This window comes from Syngnathus scovelli, chromosome 16 (assembly GCF_024217435.2).
Source record: "Syngnathus scovelli strain Florida chromosome 16, RoL_Ssco_1.2, whole genome shotgun sequence".
NCBI lineage: Eukaryota > Metazoa > Chordata > Actinopteri > Syngnathiformes > Syngnathidae > Syngnathus > Syngnathus scovelli.
Window position 1 is genome coordinate 4,984,910 of NC_090862.1, and position 11,404 is coordinate 4,996,313.

General features: G+C 44.1%; 2 protein-coding genes and 1 long non-coding RNA gene across 5 annotated transcripts; 2 read left to right on the forward strand and 1 right to left on the reverse strand.

The window, feature by feature from the left end:
• The first annotated feature begins 1,563 nt into the window (after window positions 1-1,563).
• Window positions 1,564-3,811, forward strand: LOC125983773 (apoptosis regulator BAX). The gene is made up of 6 exons (XM_049745342.1): window positions 1,564-1,672; window positions 2,136-2,184; window positions 2,254-2,412; window positions 2,485-2,620; window positions 2,684-2,788; window positions 2,883-3,811. Exons 1-6 carry the CDS (start codon window positions 1,642-1,644, stop codon window positions 2,994-2,996), a joined length of 594 nt encoding a protein of 197 aa, XP_049601299.1. The 5' UTR covers window positions 1,564-1,641; the 3' UTR covers window positions 2,997-3,811.
• A 199-nt stretch (window positions 3,812-4,010) lies between these two features.
• map3k14a (mitogen-activated protein kinase kinase kinase 14a) lies at window positions 4,011-11,388 on the reverse strand. Of its 3 annotated transcripts, none has more exons than XM_068653407.1 (16): window positions 11,321-11,388; window positions 8,818-9,123; window positions 8,668-8,749; window positions 8,370-8,604; window positions 7,926-8,303; window positions 7,711-7,845; window positions 7,514-7,643; window positions 7,315-7,443; window positions 6,583-6,687; window positions 6,342-6,499; window positions 6,089-6,239; window positions 5,769-6,020; window positions 5,585-5,694; window positions 4,588-4,726; window positions 4,416-4,516; window positions 4,011-4,335 (listed from the first exon to the last, which is right to left on the reverse strand). In XM_068653407.1, the coding sequence occupies exons 2-16, from the start codon at window positions 9,119-9,121 to the stop codon at window positions 4,174-4,176; spliced, it is 2,571 nt and encodes an 856-aa protein (XP_068509508.1). In that variant the 5' UTR covers window positions 9,122-9,123; window positions 11,321-11,388; the 3' UTR covers window positions 4,011-4,173. The 3 variants fall into 3 exon arrangements, with proteins under 3 accessions (XP_068509508.1, XP_049601290.1, XP_049601289.1); XM_049745333.1 differs by having other exon boundaries at window positions 6,342-6,502; XM_049745332.1 differs by lacking the exon at window positions 11,321-11,388 and adding an exon at window positions 9,623-9,873 and having other exon boundaries at window positions 6,342-6,502.
• On the forward strand, window positions 4,852-10,007 carry LOC125983776 (uncharacterized). The gene is made up of 3 exons (XR_007486802.1): window positions 4,852-4,978; window positions 5,056-5,116; window positions 9,869-10,007. It is a non-coding gene; the product is annotated as an uncharacterized lncRNA (long non-coding RNA).
• Window positions 11,389-11,404: the final 16 nt, after the last annotated feature.

Below are 11,404 nucleotides of genomic sequence, written 5' to 3' on the forward strand. Positions count from 1 at the left end.
TATGACATACAGCATCACCACCAACTTCAAGCAGGAAATAAATTTTCTTTTGATGCTCTCCAAGAACCAAAATGTCATACATCTGCTCACTGCCACAACTGAACTAGCCGCCTGTGCCAAAAGTCCAAGCACATTGGGAACTTGTTTGTCACTTTGGCAAAATGCTTTTGGTGAGGAAATATACAACTGCTGAGGTGTCCTACTGTGATGCATGCAGCTCAACATGGAGCTTATGGTGTACAGGTGGCGCCAGCAATGAGTCTGTCGACTGTGGGCAGAGCAGCTTCCTGTCACCTGATAAAGCAGGACGTGTTTGTTGGGTTTCCTGTGGAGAGATGTACGCTCGGTTTGCGGTGGCGGTGCACCATTGAGCAGGTGGTGAGGGTTTCCAACTAAGGGTGTCGACAGGAGGCACCTTCTCGCCGCTGCCGAGAGCCAAGAACCAAAGCTGCTCAGGATTTGCATCCTTGCTGCTGGGACGATCTCCTACGGCATTGGCGGAATTTATCTCGGACAGCCATTCCTTAAAGTTTAAAATTACACGCTGTGATGTCATCATGAATTCCTCTGGGCAAGAGGACAGATAATTAGCACAGTGCTAATTGTGAGGTCATGCGGTGCAATTTAAGTTGGACATTCAGTCCAACAAGCTCAAGTTTTAAAATTACACAGTGTGATGTCATTGTGATTCCACCTATCAACTCCTCTGAGACAGAGGACAGGTAAATATGTCATCCAGGTGAGACAATTCCACCAATGTACCCGGAAGGCCGCTTAATGTGTTGTTTCCCATTATCACATGTTTACATGGGATTAATTTGACTGAATACTGAAGAAATATGTCTATCATCATATGTCTAGAATTTATTTGGCAGCCTTTTGTTTGCATAAAAGGTCAAATGAGCCCATGTGACCATCTCACAGCCAATCAACTTCGAGAAGTCATCATCACAAAGCTTTAGAAAGAAGGAACGACATGTAAAGTGAGGGAAAGTTGCCTGTGGTGATTTCTATTATAATTTGAAAAGTTTCACAAATGAACATCTTGGCGTCTGAGAGGTAATTATGGTTCATTTTCTCCTGAACTTTGTGGGTAAGTCCCGAATTCTGATGTTTTCATTCAAATTAGTCACGTTTTGAGCTATTATCCACTTACAAACACACTATAAATCTTGATTTTTGTCGTAATAATCTCCTCGACCCAAAATTACTTCACCAAACCGTCACTGATATTAATTTAGAGTTCCGAACTCTGTCATTTATTAGTATTTCTCCACACGCAAGCATTTCTAAAAACATTTTTGTGTATGTCAGGTTTATCGTCACTTATTATGGACACATTTGTTGGTATCTTGTTAAATATTTTGGGTTTCACATTTGCATTAAAGGCAGGGAAATTACGTCACACGAAAATCGAGGTTTTTAAAATACAAAAATTACACAAACCAACGTGTGACTACTGGCTACACGGAAAAACACCAAAAAATACTTTCAAATATTTATTTGCTTAAATAATACGGCATTTAGTCGGCCTTTAAGATATAAACAAAAATGACATCATCGCCCCGCTTGCCAGCAACAAACAAGTGGTCACGTGTTTTAATGCGGAAGTTCTAGCAGTGTGTTTGAGCACAAATCAAGATGGCAGCGCACCCGGCAGGAGGCGGACGGGGTAGGTTAGCCAGTCTCACCTTTGTTATGCTCTACAAAAGTACTCGTGACAGCATTGCCGGCGCTTTGTAACGCGTACACGATATTGCCATTTGCTTCCATTCTACACCTGTGGTTTAATTTCTCGTTGGCAAAATGCAACCACGAAAGGTGAGTCGTTAGCCGCATGTTAGCTCGCGCCTCAAGTTAGTCTCGAGCGAAGTCAAGAGGAAACCAACGACCGTGACCTCAAAATGCTGGCCTATTTTATAATACGGACGCATTGTTGTTGTTTTTTTGTTATAGCCTTGCGTTTGCTTCTCTTACAAGATAATCAGCCGAGTTTGTGTTGATCTTTACATTTGTTGTGTAAGGGAATGTGAATAGGTATGGTTATCAACTCAACTAGTATAGAAGCAATATTGAAAAATGGTAGCTCTAATCGCTTATATTTAATTACGTCAACCCTGTTTTGTGTTTTGCAGGCGACTCCAAGGAGCAAATATTGGAACTGGGAACCGTCTTGTTAAAGGAGTAAGTTCAATCGTCATGTAACAAAACATGCCACCCCCGACATAAAACTATTATACCCCCCCCTTTCAGTTTCATTTACGAGCGAGTCCGCCGGTACGGAGATAACAGCACCTTGGTGACCCGGGACCAGTTAGGTGGAGGCCAGATATGTGAACCCGGCCACAAAAAGCTGGCCGAGTGCCTGCAGAAGATTGGAGACGAGCTGGATGGCAACGCTGAGCTCCAACGGTAAGCGTTTGGCCCATTTGAGATCATTGTTTTTGTTCCTGTATTCAAAGTATCTACGTATCTAAATCCAAGAATGATCAACTGCCCTTCGCTGAAACCCTCAAAGGAGGTGTTTTTGAATGTGGCCGTCGAGCTCTTCTCCGACGGAAAGTTCAGCTGGGGCCGAGTGGTCACTCTCTTTTACCTGGCCTGTCGACTCGTCATCAAGGTGAGTCGAGACCAATAAACACTATGAGAATGTTATGAATACTGAGGGAAATTTTGACTCCAGGCGCTCATGAATCAAGTTCCTGACATCATCAGAACCATCATCAGCCTCGCTATCGATTACTTCCGTGACCACTTTGTCAATTGGATCTGGGAACAAGGAGGCTGGGTAAGAAGGACATTACAAATCAGCACACAACCAAGCGCTGCTTTCTTTCTTTCTCATCCAAACACACTCCTTGTATTTTATTTTTTTTTTCAAGGAGAGCATTGGTTCTTATTTTGGTACTCCAACGTGGCAAACGGTGGCCGTGTTCACGGCGGGGGTCATAGCCACGATCCTCGTGACTCGCCAAATGGGAGGAGCGAAATCGTAGGGCGAAAGAAGGCCAAGGAGAACAAAGAACTTGCATGAGAACTTTTTGTAAGGACCGTGGCGCCGTTGTAGCCTCCATACTCTCCCCCCCTCCACCCCAGTGTCATGTGAGCCGGTTGCACTAAAGGCTGTTTTTGGGGAGGCCCACACATGCGCCTGAGCGAGGGAATGCGTTTTAAATAATTTATTTTTTACCTTATTTGGTACAAAACACTGTATTTTGGTTTTCTGCTGTCATTTGGAGGTGGTTTTCACCTTTTCATCCAGAAAGTATGCATCTTATACGATTCGTCAATGTGCAGTGACTTTCTAGTCAATATTGACTTCTTTCTTTATTTAGGAAACCAATAATACTTGTCATTTAGATTAGAAAAAAATAATAATAAGTTGGCCATTGTTTCGATCCTGTTTTTGTTTGACTTCTGTATCCAAAGCAATATGTGGACAAGTCACATGGTTACTCGAGCCGTTCTGTTGTCTTAAATGGAGTCTGCATTTGTAATCTAGTCACACTCTGGACCAGCATTTGTTATAAATTGCGCGTGTGTCTGGTCGCAAATCAAGGTTTGGCGTACCTCACTTGTTTGAATACTTTATTCTAAAGAAGTAATTCAAAAACTTGTTTTGTCTGCACAGCAAAAAAAAAAAAGAAAAAAAAAGATTTGTTGTTTGTCAGTGCCTTGGTCTTGTTTTTTTATATTCTGAAATTTTCACCTTTTCTATTACATTTCTAGAAGTTTCAAATCAAGCCCTGGAAGAAAAAAAAAATTGAAAATGAGTTTGTTGTTATATGGCTTAAATAAACCTTTAACTCATTTCGGTTTCCTCTGAATTTTTTTCAAACTTGTATATAACAAGATAAACACGCAATGCACAATTTAGTCCAAATGCAGATCAAGAGAACATAACAGATTTAAACTGCATTTTTTTTTAATATAAAACAATTACATGTGTATTTTTCCACAATCAAGACTTTTTGGATCGTAGATAAAAGTACATAATGATTTAAAACTCGTGCAGTGGAAATACCAGTCTTTTATTGAGGTTAAGTACAGGATCAGCATTACAATTCAGCTGCATAGTCACAGACCTACAAAGAATATCTAGATGGTTGTGAGGGGCTACAAAAGCCAGAATATGACAAATCACGTCAAAGTGATTTCATTTTTGCTTAACGCTCATCTAGTTTCCAGCACTCCGTCTCTGATCCTCCACCTCCAGGAGCCGCTGAAGTCAGGAGCCACAACGCAGCAAAGCATCAAGCCCGACTCTTGCACCTCGTCGTCGTGAGCCACCGTGCAGCCCAGCTGCGTCTCCAATGTGAAAACTCTCTCAGAGATCTAAAACAGAGGAGAAAAATGTATTTAGAAAGGGCGTAATTGTGGCTAGCAGTAAATTCACTAATAAACAAAAGCATCACCTGATCGCTAATACCGGTGGCGATGTGGCCCACCTTCACCCGCCGCGTCTCTCGGATTTGGATGGTTGTCCCGTTGAAGTCTCTGATGCAGACGTCCACCCCTGAACAACAAATGTTAGTGTATACCCAAGTGTGCACATTAGATAGAAAAATATGTGTTTTGGTGTCGCACCTTGGAAACAGCACGGCTGAGGCGGCGAATGGCCCAGCAGGTCCAGACTGACGCTCTGCTGCCTGTCTCGCTGGCTGGTGTCGCTGCAGACTCCTGAGCTGCAGTCATCAGCGGGGCTCAGAGACCAGCGGCCCGAGTCCTAAATGACACAAGCTTAACCTTTAAAACACTTAAACTTGTTTTTTTTTAGGATTGTAATAAACTCTGTTCTGTGACTTGTTTGGAGAAACAAGTGCAACAGGCAGCACACACCACCAGTTGGGTATTCTCTTGCCGCTTTAGTCATCTTTGGCATACTGGTGTTTCGGTCATGTGATCGTAAGGGCCAATGAAATTCGCACATGCTCGAGTACGCGGAAGTTGTGGAAGAAATGTTTGTTTACAACTCGAGGTGAGTTCATGCGGTTTTCATCCAAAATACTGCTAATACGAATTTAATACTTAAATGCATAATTGTCAACATTGTAGAGCCGACTACCAATGCTGGACTGCGTTGATCGACCTGCGCGTTTATAAGAAAAGTAGAGTTGTGCGTACTGACTTAGCATTTAGCATTAGCCGCGCCTATGGTTTAAATGGGTCAGTAACAACTGATATTTTTTTTAAATACATTTCACTAACTGTATTGGATCACTGAACTGAATTGAGTGTATTGATCAATTGTAATGCTGCTTTTGCTAATTTAACAAAACTCTAACACTTGTAATTTTTGGCATAATATTGATGAGTTTGAATTCCCTGCCTATTTATAATATCATTAGTGTTGTTTAGTTAATTTTTGAATAGTGTACACATGAATTCGTCTCTACTGGCTTAAAGTAAGGCAAGCATTATGATTACAAATATGGTTTCTTGCCCTATATTTGGAATTGGTGTTCTAAAAATAATTTCATGTGTTTATTAATTCTATGAGTTTCATATTTTGAATTGAATTACCGAAAAAAGCTTTTCTACCTTATTCACCTGTATTGAGATGCACATGTGAGTTTTGAATTACCTTTTTGTCCCACGGATCCCGGATGGAGTAGGTGTCGCTGCTGAGACAAGACAAGAGCTGTTCTTGCATCTCAGCAGAGTGAAGCTGGGAAAGGCTGCTCAGATAGAAATCTAAAAAAACAAAAACATGTAAAGCATTGAGGGATGGCACATAATTGAGCCAAAGCGGTGGTTGGGAGGCCCACCTCGCTCCAGTTTACGCAGCTCAAGTTCCGGAACAGTGTTGGTGCTCCTATTTTTTGACTGGTTTGAATGAAAGTGTTGTCCTCGCTCACAAGTGTCAGCTTCGTCTTCATCGCTGTCGTTCACAATCGTACCCCAGTCCGTTTTCTTCTCCTCGTCGTCTTCTCCCTCCGACGGGAGGAAGTCCGGAGGTTTGTTGGCGAAATAAAGAGGCTCCTTGTAGGATATGCTCCATGGGATTCTGAGTCCGCCAACTGCATGGAAAGGTTAAAGGTCAAGTTACCATCAATAACCCCATGTATACTCTCGAGTATCAAAGCACCTTGCTTGAGCGCTCTGGCCGCGTGTTCCTTCATGTCACTGGCTGACGCTCTCTTGTTGGGATCCTTCTGCAGTCCCGCCTTGATCAAGTTCGCCGTGAGGGGGCCGCAGTCGGGCGGGATTTCTCGGAGCGGCGGCGGCTCGTTGGCGATCTGTTAACAACATGGCGTCGCTTGTGATCTTGAAAGGAGCGCTTGCAAGTCTGGACTTAAAGATAGCTTGTGAGCGTTTTTGCTACCCGTGTTGCATGTTACCTTTAAGAAGAGTCGACAAGTGTAATATCTAGTCCAAGGTTGGCACCCGTTGAGCATGTGCAGTAACATGCAGCAGCTGCTCCACACATCTGCTCTGTCTCCACGGGCTTCGCCTTTCACCATTTCAGGGGACATGTGCGTCTCAGTACCCTTCAGGTCTGCTTTCAACAAGATGGCCAACCAACAGTGAGAAAAGCGATGATGTCATATTTTTGGCAATCCGCCTTCGAGACGGTCCTACCTCGGGACCCGCTGAGACTTAGCCCGGCAGCGTCCAATCTCTCTGCGTGGCCAAAGTCGCACAGGAAGCAGTCTCTGCCGTCCTCGGACAGCAGTACGTTGTCGGCTAAGGGACAAAAGAAGAAAAAAAAAAATAAAATTGATGGAGCTTGGGTGACTTCCATGACTTATGCATACTTGAAGTGCTGTTTAATTGGAAACAGAGCAGCTGTACATGGCCAGAATGACTAGGGAGGGAAATGGAAAAAAAAAAAGAGAGATGCAGTGGAAAAACAAGAGCAGTTTTGGTGACACATACTTTCAATTTATCCACCTTTCTCTTACCTTTTTATGCACCTCCCCCTTTTAGCTCAATGATTTCCTGCGCTTCACTCCCCCCCCCCCCCCAACTCTCTCTCGTACCCTTTTTTTGTCGCGCGTGCATATGCGCCTTGGCTTCCCAGCAGCGGCTGAGTCACGATGGGAAATTCCCAAAACCGGTCGTCGTCCTCACGTTCAGTCGCAGGTGCTGTAAACCCGCGTGAGACGGTCCAGATGACAGCCAATCAACGTCAGAGCTGTTGCTGTACTTTTGTTACACTTCTCAAACTTCAGGGGTGGCCCAAAAAAAGCCCAAGCTAGCTAGCAATCAGGCTACTTCCTGGTGCATGGAGGCCATCTTGATTCTTTGCACCACATTTTCACCAAATTAGAATTAAATATACAGAAAACCATCAAAAAAAATTCCAGGTACCTTTAACATCAAGATGCACCACTTTCTTCTTGGCCAGGTACTCGAGCGCTGTCGCGACTTGCAACAGGTAGAAGAGGCTCAGATCCTCTGGCAGCCGCCCGTGCTGCTTTATCAACTGGCCTAGCGAGCCTGGATGGACACGGTGAATTATTATTTATAACTATATGATTATTGTGGGTAAGGCTGAAGAAGTACTTGCCAGTTTTGTGGTCCATGAGAAAGAAAACATAAGGCCCGTCTCGGACAACTCCGAAGAGCTCTAGGATGCGAGGAGATCGGAGGGCACTCCACGTGCTCACCTCCTCGCTGTTGAACCTCTTCAGGGCAATCTGGAAAGACGAATGTGTTGAAGAAAAATCCAAAGTGGACCATGAAGTGCTGATTCTTGCATCTTACCTTTTTGACAGCAAACTTGAAGCCTGTGTTGACATCTCGAGCACCGTGGACTTCACCGTAGGAGCCTCCCTTGATAAACTCCGATAGGACAAACTCCGTTCCTTCCTTATACTCTGCATCAACAGGCTGGATATTCTGATGGGAGGGCGGAGCCAAATTAGTACATATTTGTAATAAACAGGACATATCGACTTAAAAAAAAATAAAAAACTCACCTCGTTGTAAAAAATGATCCCCTCGTTGTTGACGGACCGCCACACGTCTTCTTCCTCTTCCCAAGCGCCCCGCTCCACCTCCTTAAAGAAGGGCCCCGCGTAGCACGGATCGCCCTGGCTGACGCTGCCCCGCAGTCCGACGAGGGCCAGCGAGCAGTCGCCAGCGCTGCTGAGCGAGTCGCTGTCCGGCGCGTAGGAGCAGTGGCTAGGCGAGGTGCCTGGGAAGAGTTCAGCCCAGGCCAGCGGGGAGCAGCTGGAGCCTGTGTTGTAGAGCTTAGCGCCGTAAACAGGGGGCGCTACATCCTCCTCCTCTGAGCTCTTCACGCTGCTGCAGCAGGAGGAAATGAGGGGGCTGCTTCGTCCTTGCGGCGAATCTTCCTAAAAGAGCGAAAAGCATGATTGCCTCAAATAGTTGCTTTTGTCTCATTGATCCACCATGCTTACTCTGATGTGCTCCAGAGAACTTCCACTTTCTTGTTCGGGGACACCAGAGGGCACAGCGGTATCTCTGTGGTAGCTCCTACGTTGCTCCTCCTCTTTCTTTTTCGTCTCCCGGGGGACCTTTTTCCGGGCTTTGCGCTTCACCCTTTTCCGGGGCTTCTTCTTCGGGTTGAGCGGGACCGGCGCTTGGACGGAGGCGGTGGTCGGACACGCCACGTTGTTGTGCTCCGGCTGCAGACTGAAGCAAAAGTATGGATTCAAACAGCCTGTGTTGCTGTGACGTCTGACGTGCGATTAATACCTGATGATGCAACAGCTCGAGTAAGGAACGTAGGAACGCTCAAAACAAGATGGACTAAATTCTTGGGAATCCTGGGTTTCACCTAGAGGAGAGCACCATGTTAAATGATAGTTTTGGATTTTCCGCTACGATGGAAAACGTCATGATTACATTCAGCCTGTGCAATGAAGGCGGAGCTCTTCAGCGGTGCCTCTCCGACTTGCTCGGCAGTGCCCTGAGTCAGCACTTTGTTCAACAGCGGGCTCAAGCGAGCAATGTAGTCCACTTTTCTGCTCTTCCACTGCTCTTCGTCCACTTCCTCCTCTTCCCCTTGCTGCTTTTGCCGCTCTCGTTTGTGATGCTGCTGCGTCCCATTCTCGACAGTTGTGCATTTTGGGTACGAGGTCTTCAGGTCGGCTAGCGGGACCCCGGAGAACGGGGCGGTAGAGTTTAAGATTCTTTGACTCCCTGCCATGTCTGTGAGATGTGGAACAGAAAAACAAAGCATGCATATTACATGGTACTAGACTTTGGTTTTCTGAATATAAATGATATTTTCAGTTTTATGATATAATTCTAGATTTATTGTGTTGTTAGGCCGCCTGTCCTGAGAAGTAAACCAAACAGCCCTGATGAGTGATTACATTCATCATATACGGCGACTTGACTCAGCTACACTGACATTTCCATGACAGGAAATGTACATGTGTAGCTTTAAAGGCTACTAAATGTTTTATGGCGGCTAGACCTGACACAGGAAATTCAGTCCGGCCCGCTGAGCAAAGTTGTTTCGTGGAATAACTCGAGCGTTTGGTTTCACTTAAGCCGACACGACTAATAATCAACAAGTATGTGGTCTCAGCGTGTTGCATTCCAACACTGAAGACATTAGTGCACACACGTTTGATAGCTTCTCAAGACCTCAGCATGTGGACACATTTTATATTCCGGGCAATCGGTCGAGTGAGGTCATTACCTTCTGGCTCTCGCAGAACAAAAGCGATCCGAATGTTGCTTCCTTAAGAAGGCACACCCCGAACAAGCGGAAAGAAGGAAGACAGTCGCAGAGCATACATAAAACTCTTGAGAAAAATCGTCCCTGAGCAGATGTCTCCACCGCTACATGGGAGCAATTAGCAATGAAGGTGCTAGAGAGGCTCCTGTCCTTTGTGCTCTTGACACACACTGCAACCACTGCTCCAGCCCGTTGCTCCTTTGGTAGGCGGAGTCTGGCGACTCGGGGGAAGCGCAACGCCACGACCTATTTGGCTGAAGGCGGATCACACTCGTCGGCTGTTCCGCACAAAAGAAATATAAAACGTGACGTCGGGCAGTGACGCGAATGTGGATTCACTTGGACCAATACAAAACATGTTACTGTGTATTAATATATGTTTTAATTGATTGTTTTCACTATTTTTGTGATTTATTTAGTGCTTTGTTACAGCTGTTGTAATATGCATGATGTAAATAAAGTTGTATGTTTGAGACGTTGTTAAAAATGCACTTGCACTATTGTTAACTGAATCCTCTTGTATTATGAGTCTACGCTTGAGTTGAACTCCGCATAGCGACAGTGGCTATCTTGAGCTAACTTGTGCCGCTTGCACACACCCACGCAGATTAATGAAATTCCAAAGGCTTTAGTAAGAGTAGTGAAAAGGGGGCTCGATTTACAGACACACATTGGATGCTTGGCAACCGCCGGAAATTTTTGGCCACTTGCCACAGCAGTAAAGAAATAATTGATGAAAATTATATGACATGTAATGTCTTGTGTACATATACAAGTGATGTACTGCGAATCTTTTTTTGCCGACATCGTCTGAACATGGCGTCAATTCATCGCCGCTTGCAGATTTAATTCATGTTGGTTTTTGTCAGCATACTTAGTGTACTCTGGTGTGTTTTGATCAAATTTGTTGGAGTTTATAGTTGGTGATTTGAGCTTGTAATTACAGTCTAATTCATATGCAATTAATTGGTGTTGTTACAAAGCCTGTTTTTAGTGACTTTTTGTCATTTTAAAACATTTACTGTTGCAATTTGACAGCTGTCAATAAGATTTGGGTTATTTCCTAGTGATTGCACCGTTGGCTTAATTAACAGTGCCAACTAGAGGCTTCAAAAATAGAACTGTTTCATGAAGCAAATTTGAAGCATCCCCCCCTTATTAATATCATTTAACCAGTTTATTAAGTTTTCTGTACATTATTTCCCCCAGTTTAGCACAGTTTAAAATGTCAACTGTGTGTTGTCAATCTAAGGGAAATTCTGGTCTATATCATGTAAATGCATGCAAACTAAAAAAAAAAAAAAAAAAAAAAAAAAACATCGTGGGATTTTGGCCGAGTTTGAGTAAGCGGAACCCGCAAAATGTAACAAGACGGATAATAACCCCAGATAATGCACCGACATTCGAACAAACGGACTTTGAAACGAAATTTGACTATTACCATCTTTTGTTTCTAACTTGTGTTTACCCGTTCATCTTCTCGTGCTATTTTTTTGCCCCATAAAAGAAGAAAACGTCCGCGTGGGACCGGAAATGGACAAAAAATCGTGTTATTTTATGTGAAATGTTGACATAGCGAATAATAAGGATAAAGAACACAATATTTGGAAGCACACAAACTCCCAAAAAGTAAAATCTGGATGATATTTGTTCACTTACCGAGTGTTTTATTAGTAGGCGTTGGTCGTTTACTGGCGATGGAAAAGTAAGTTTGAGTGAATTTCTGGTTATTTTGCTGGCTGA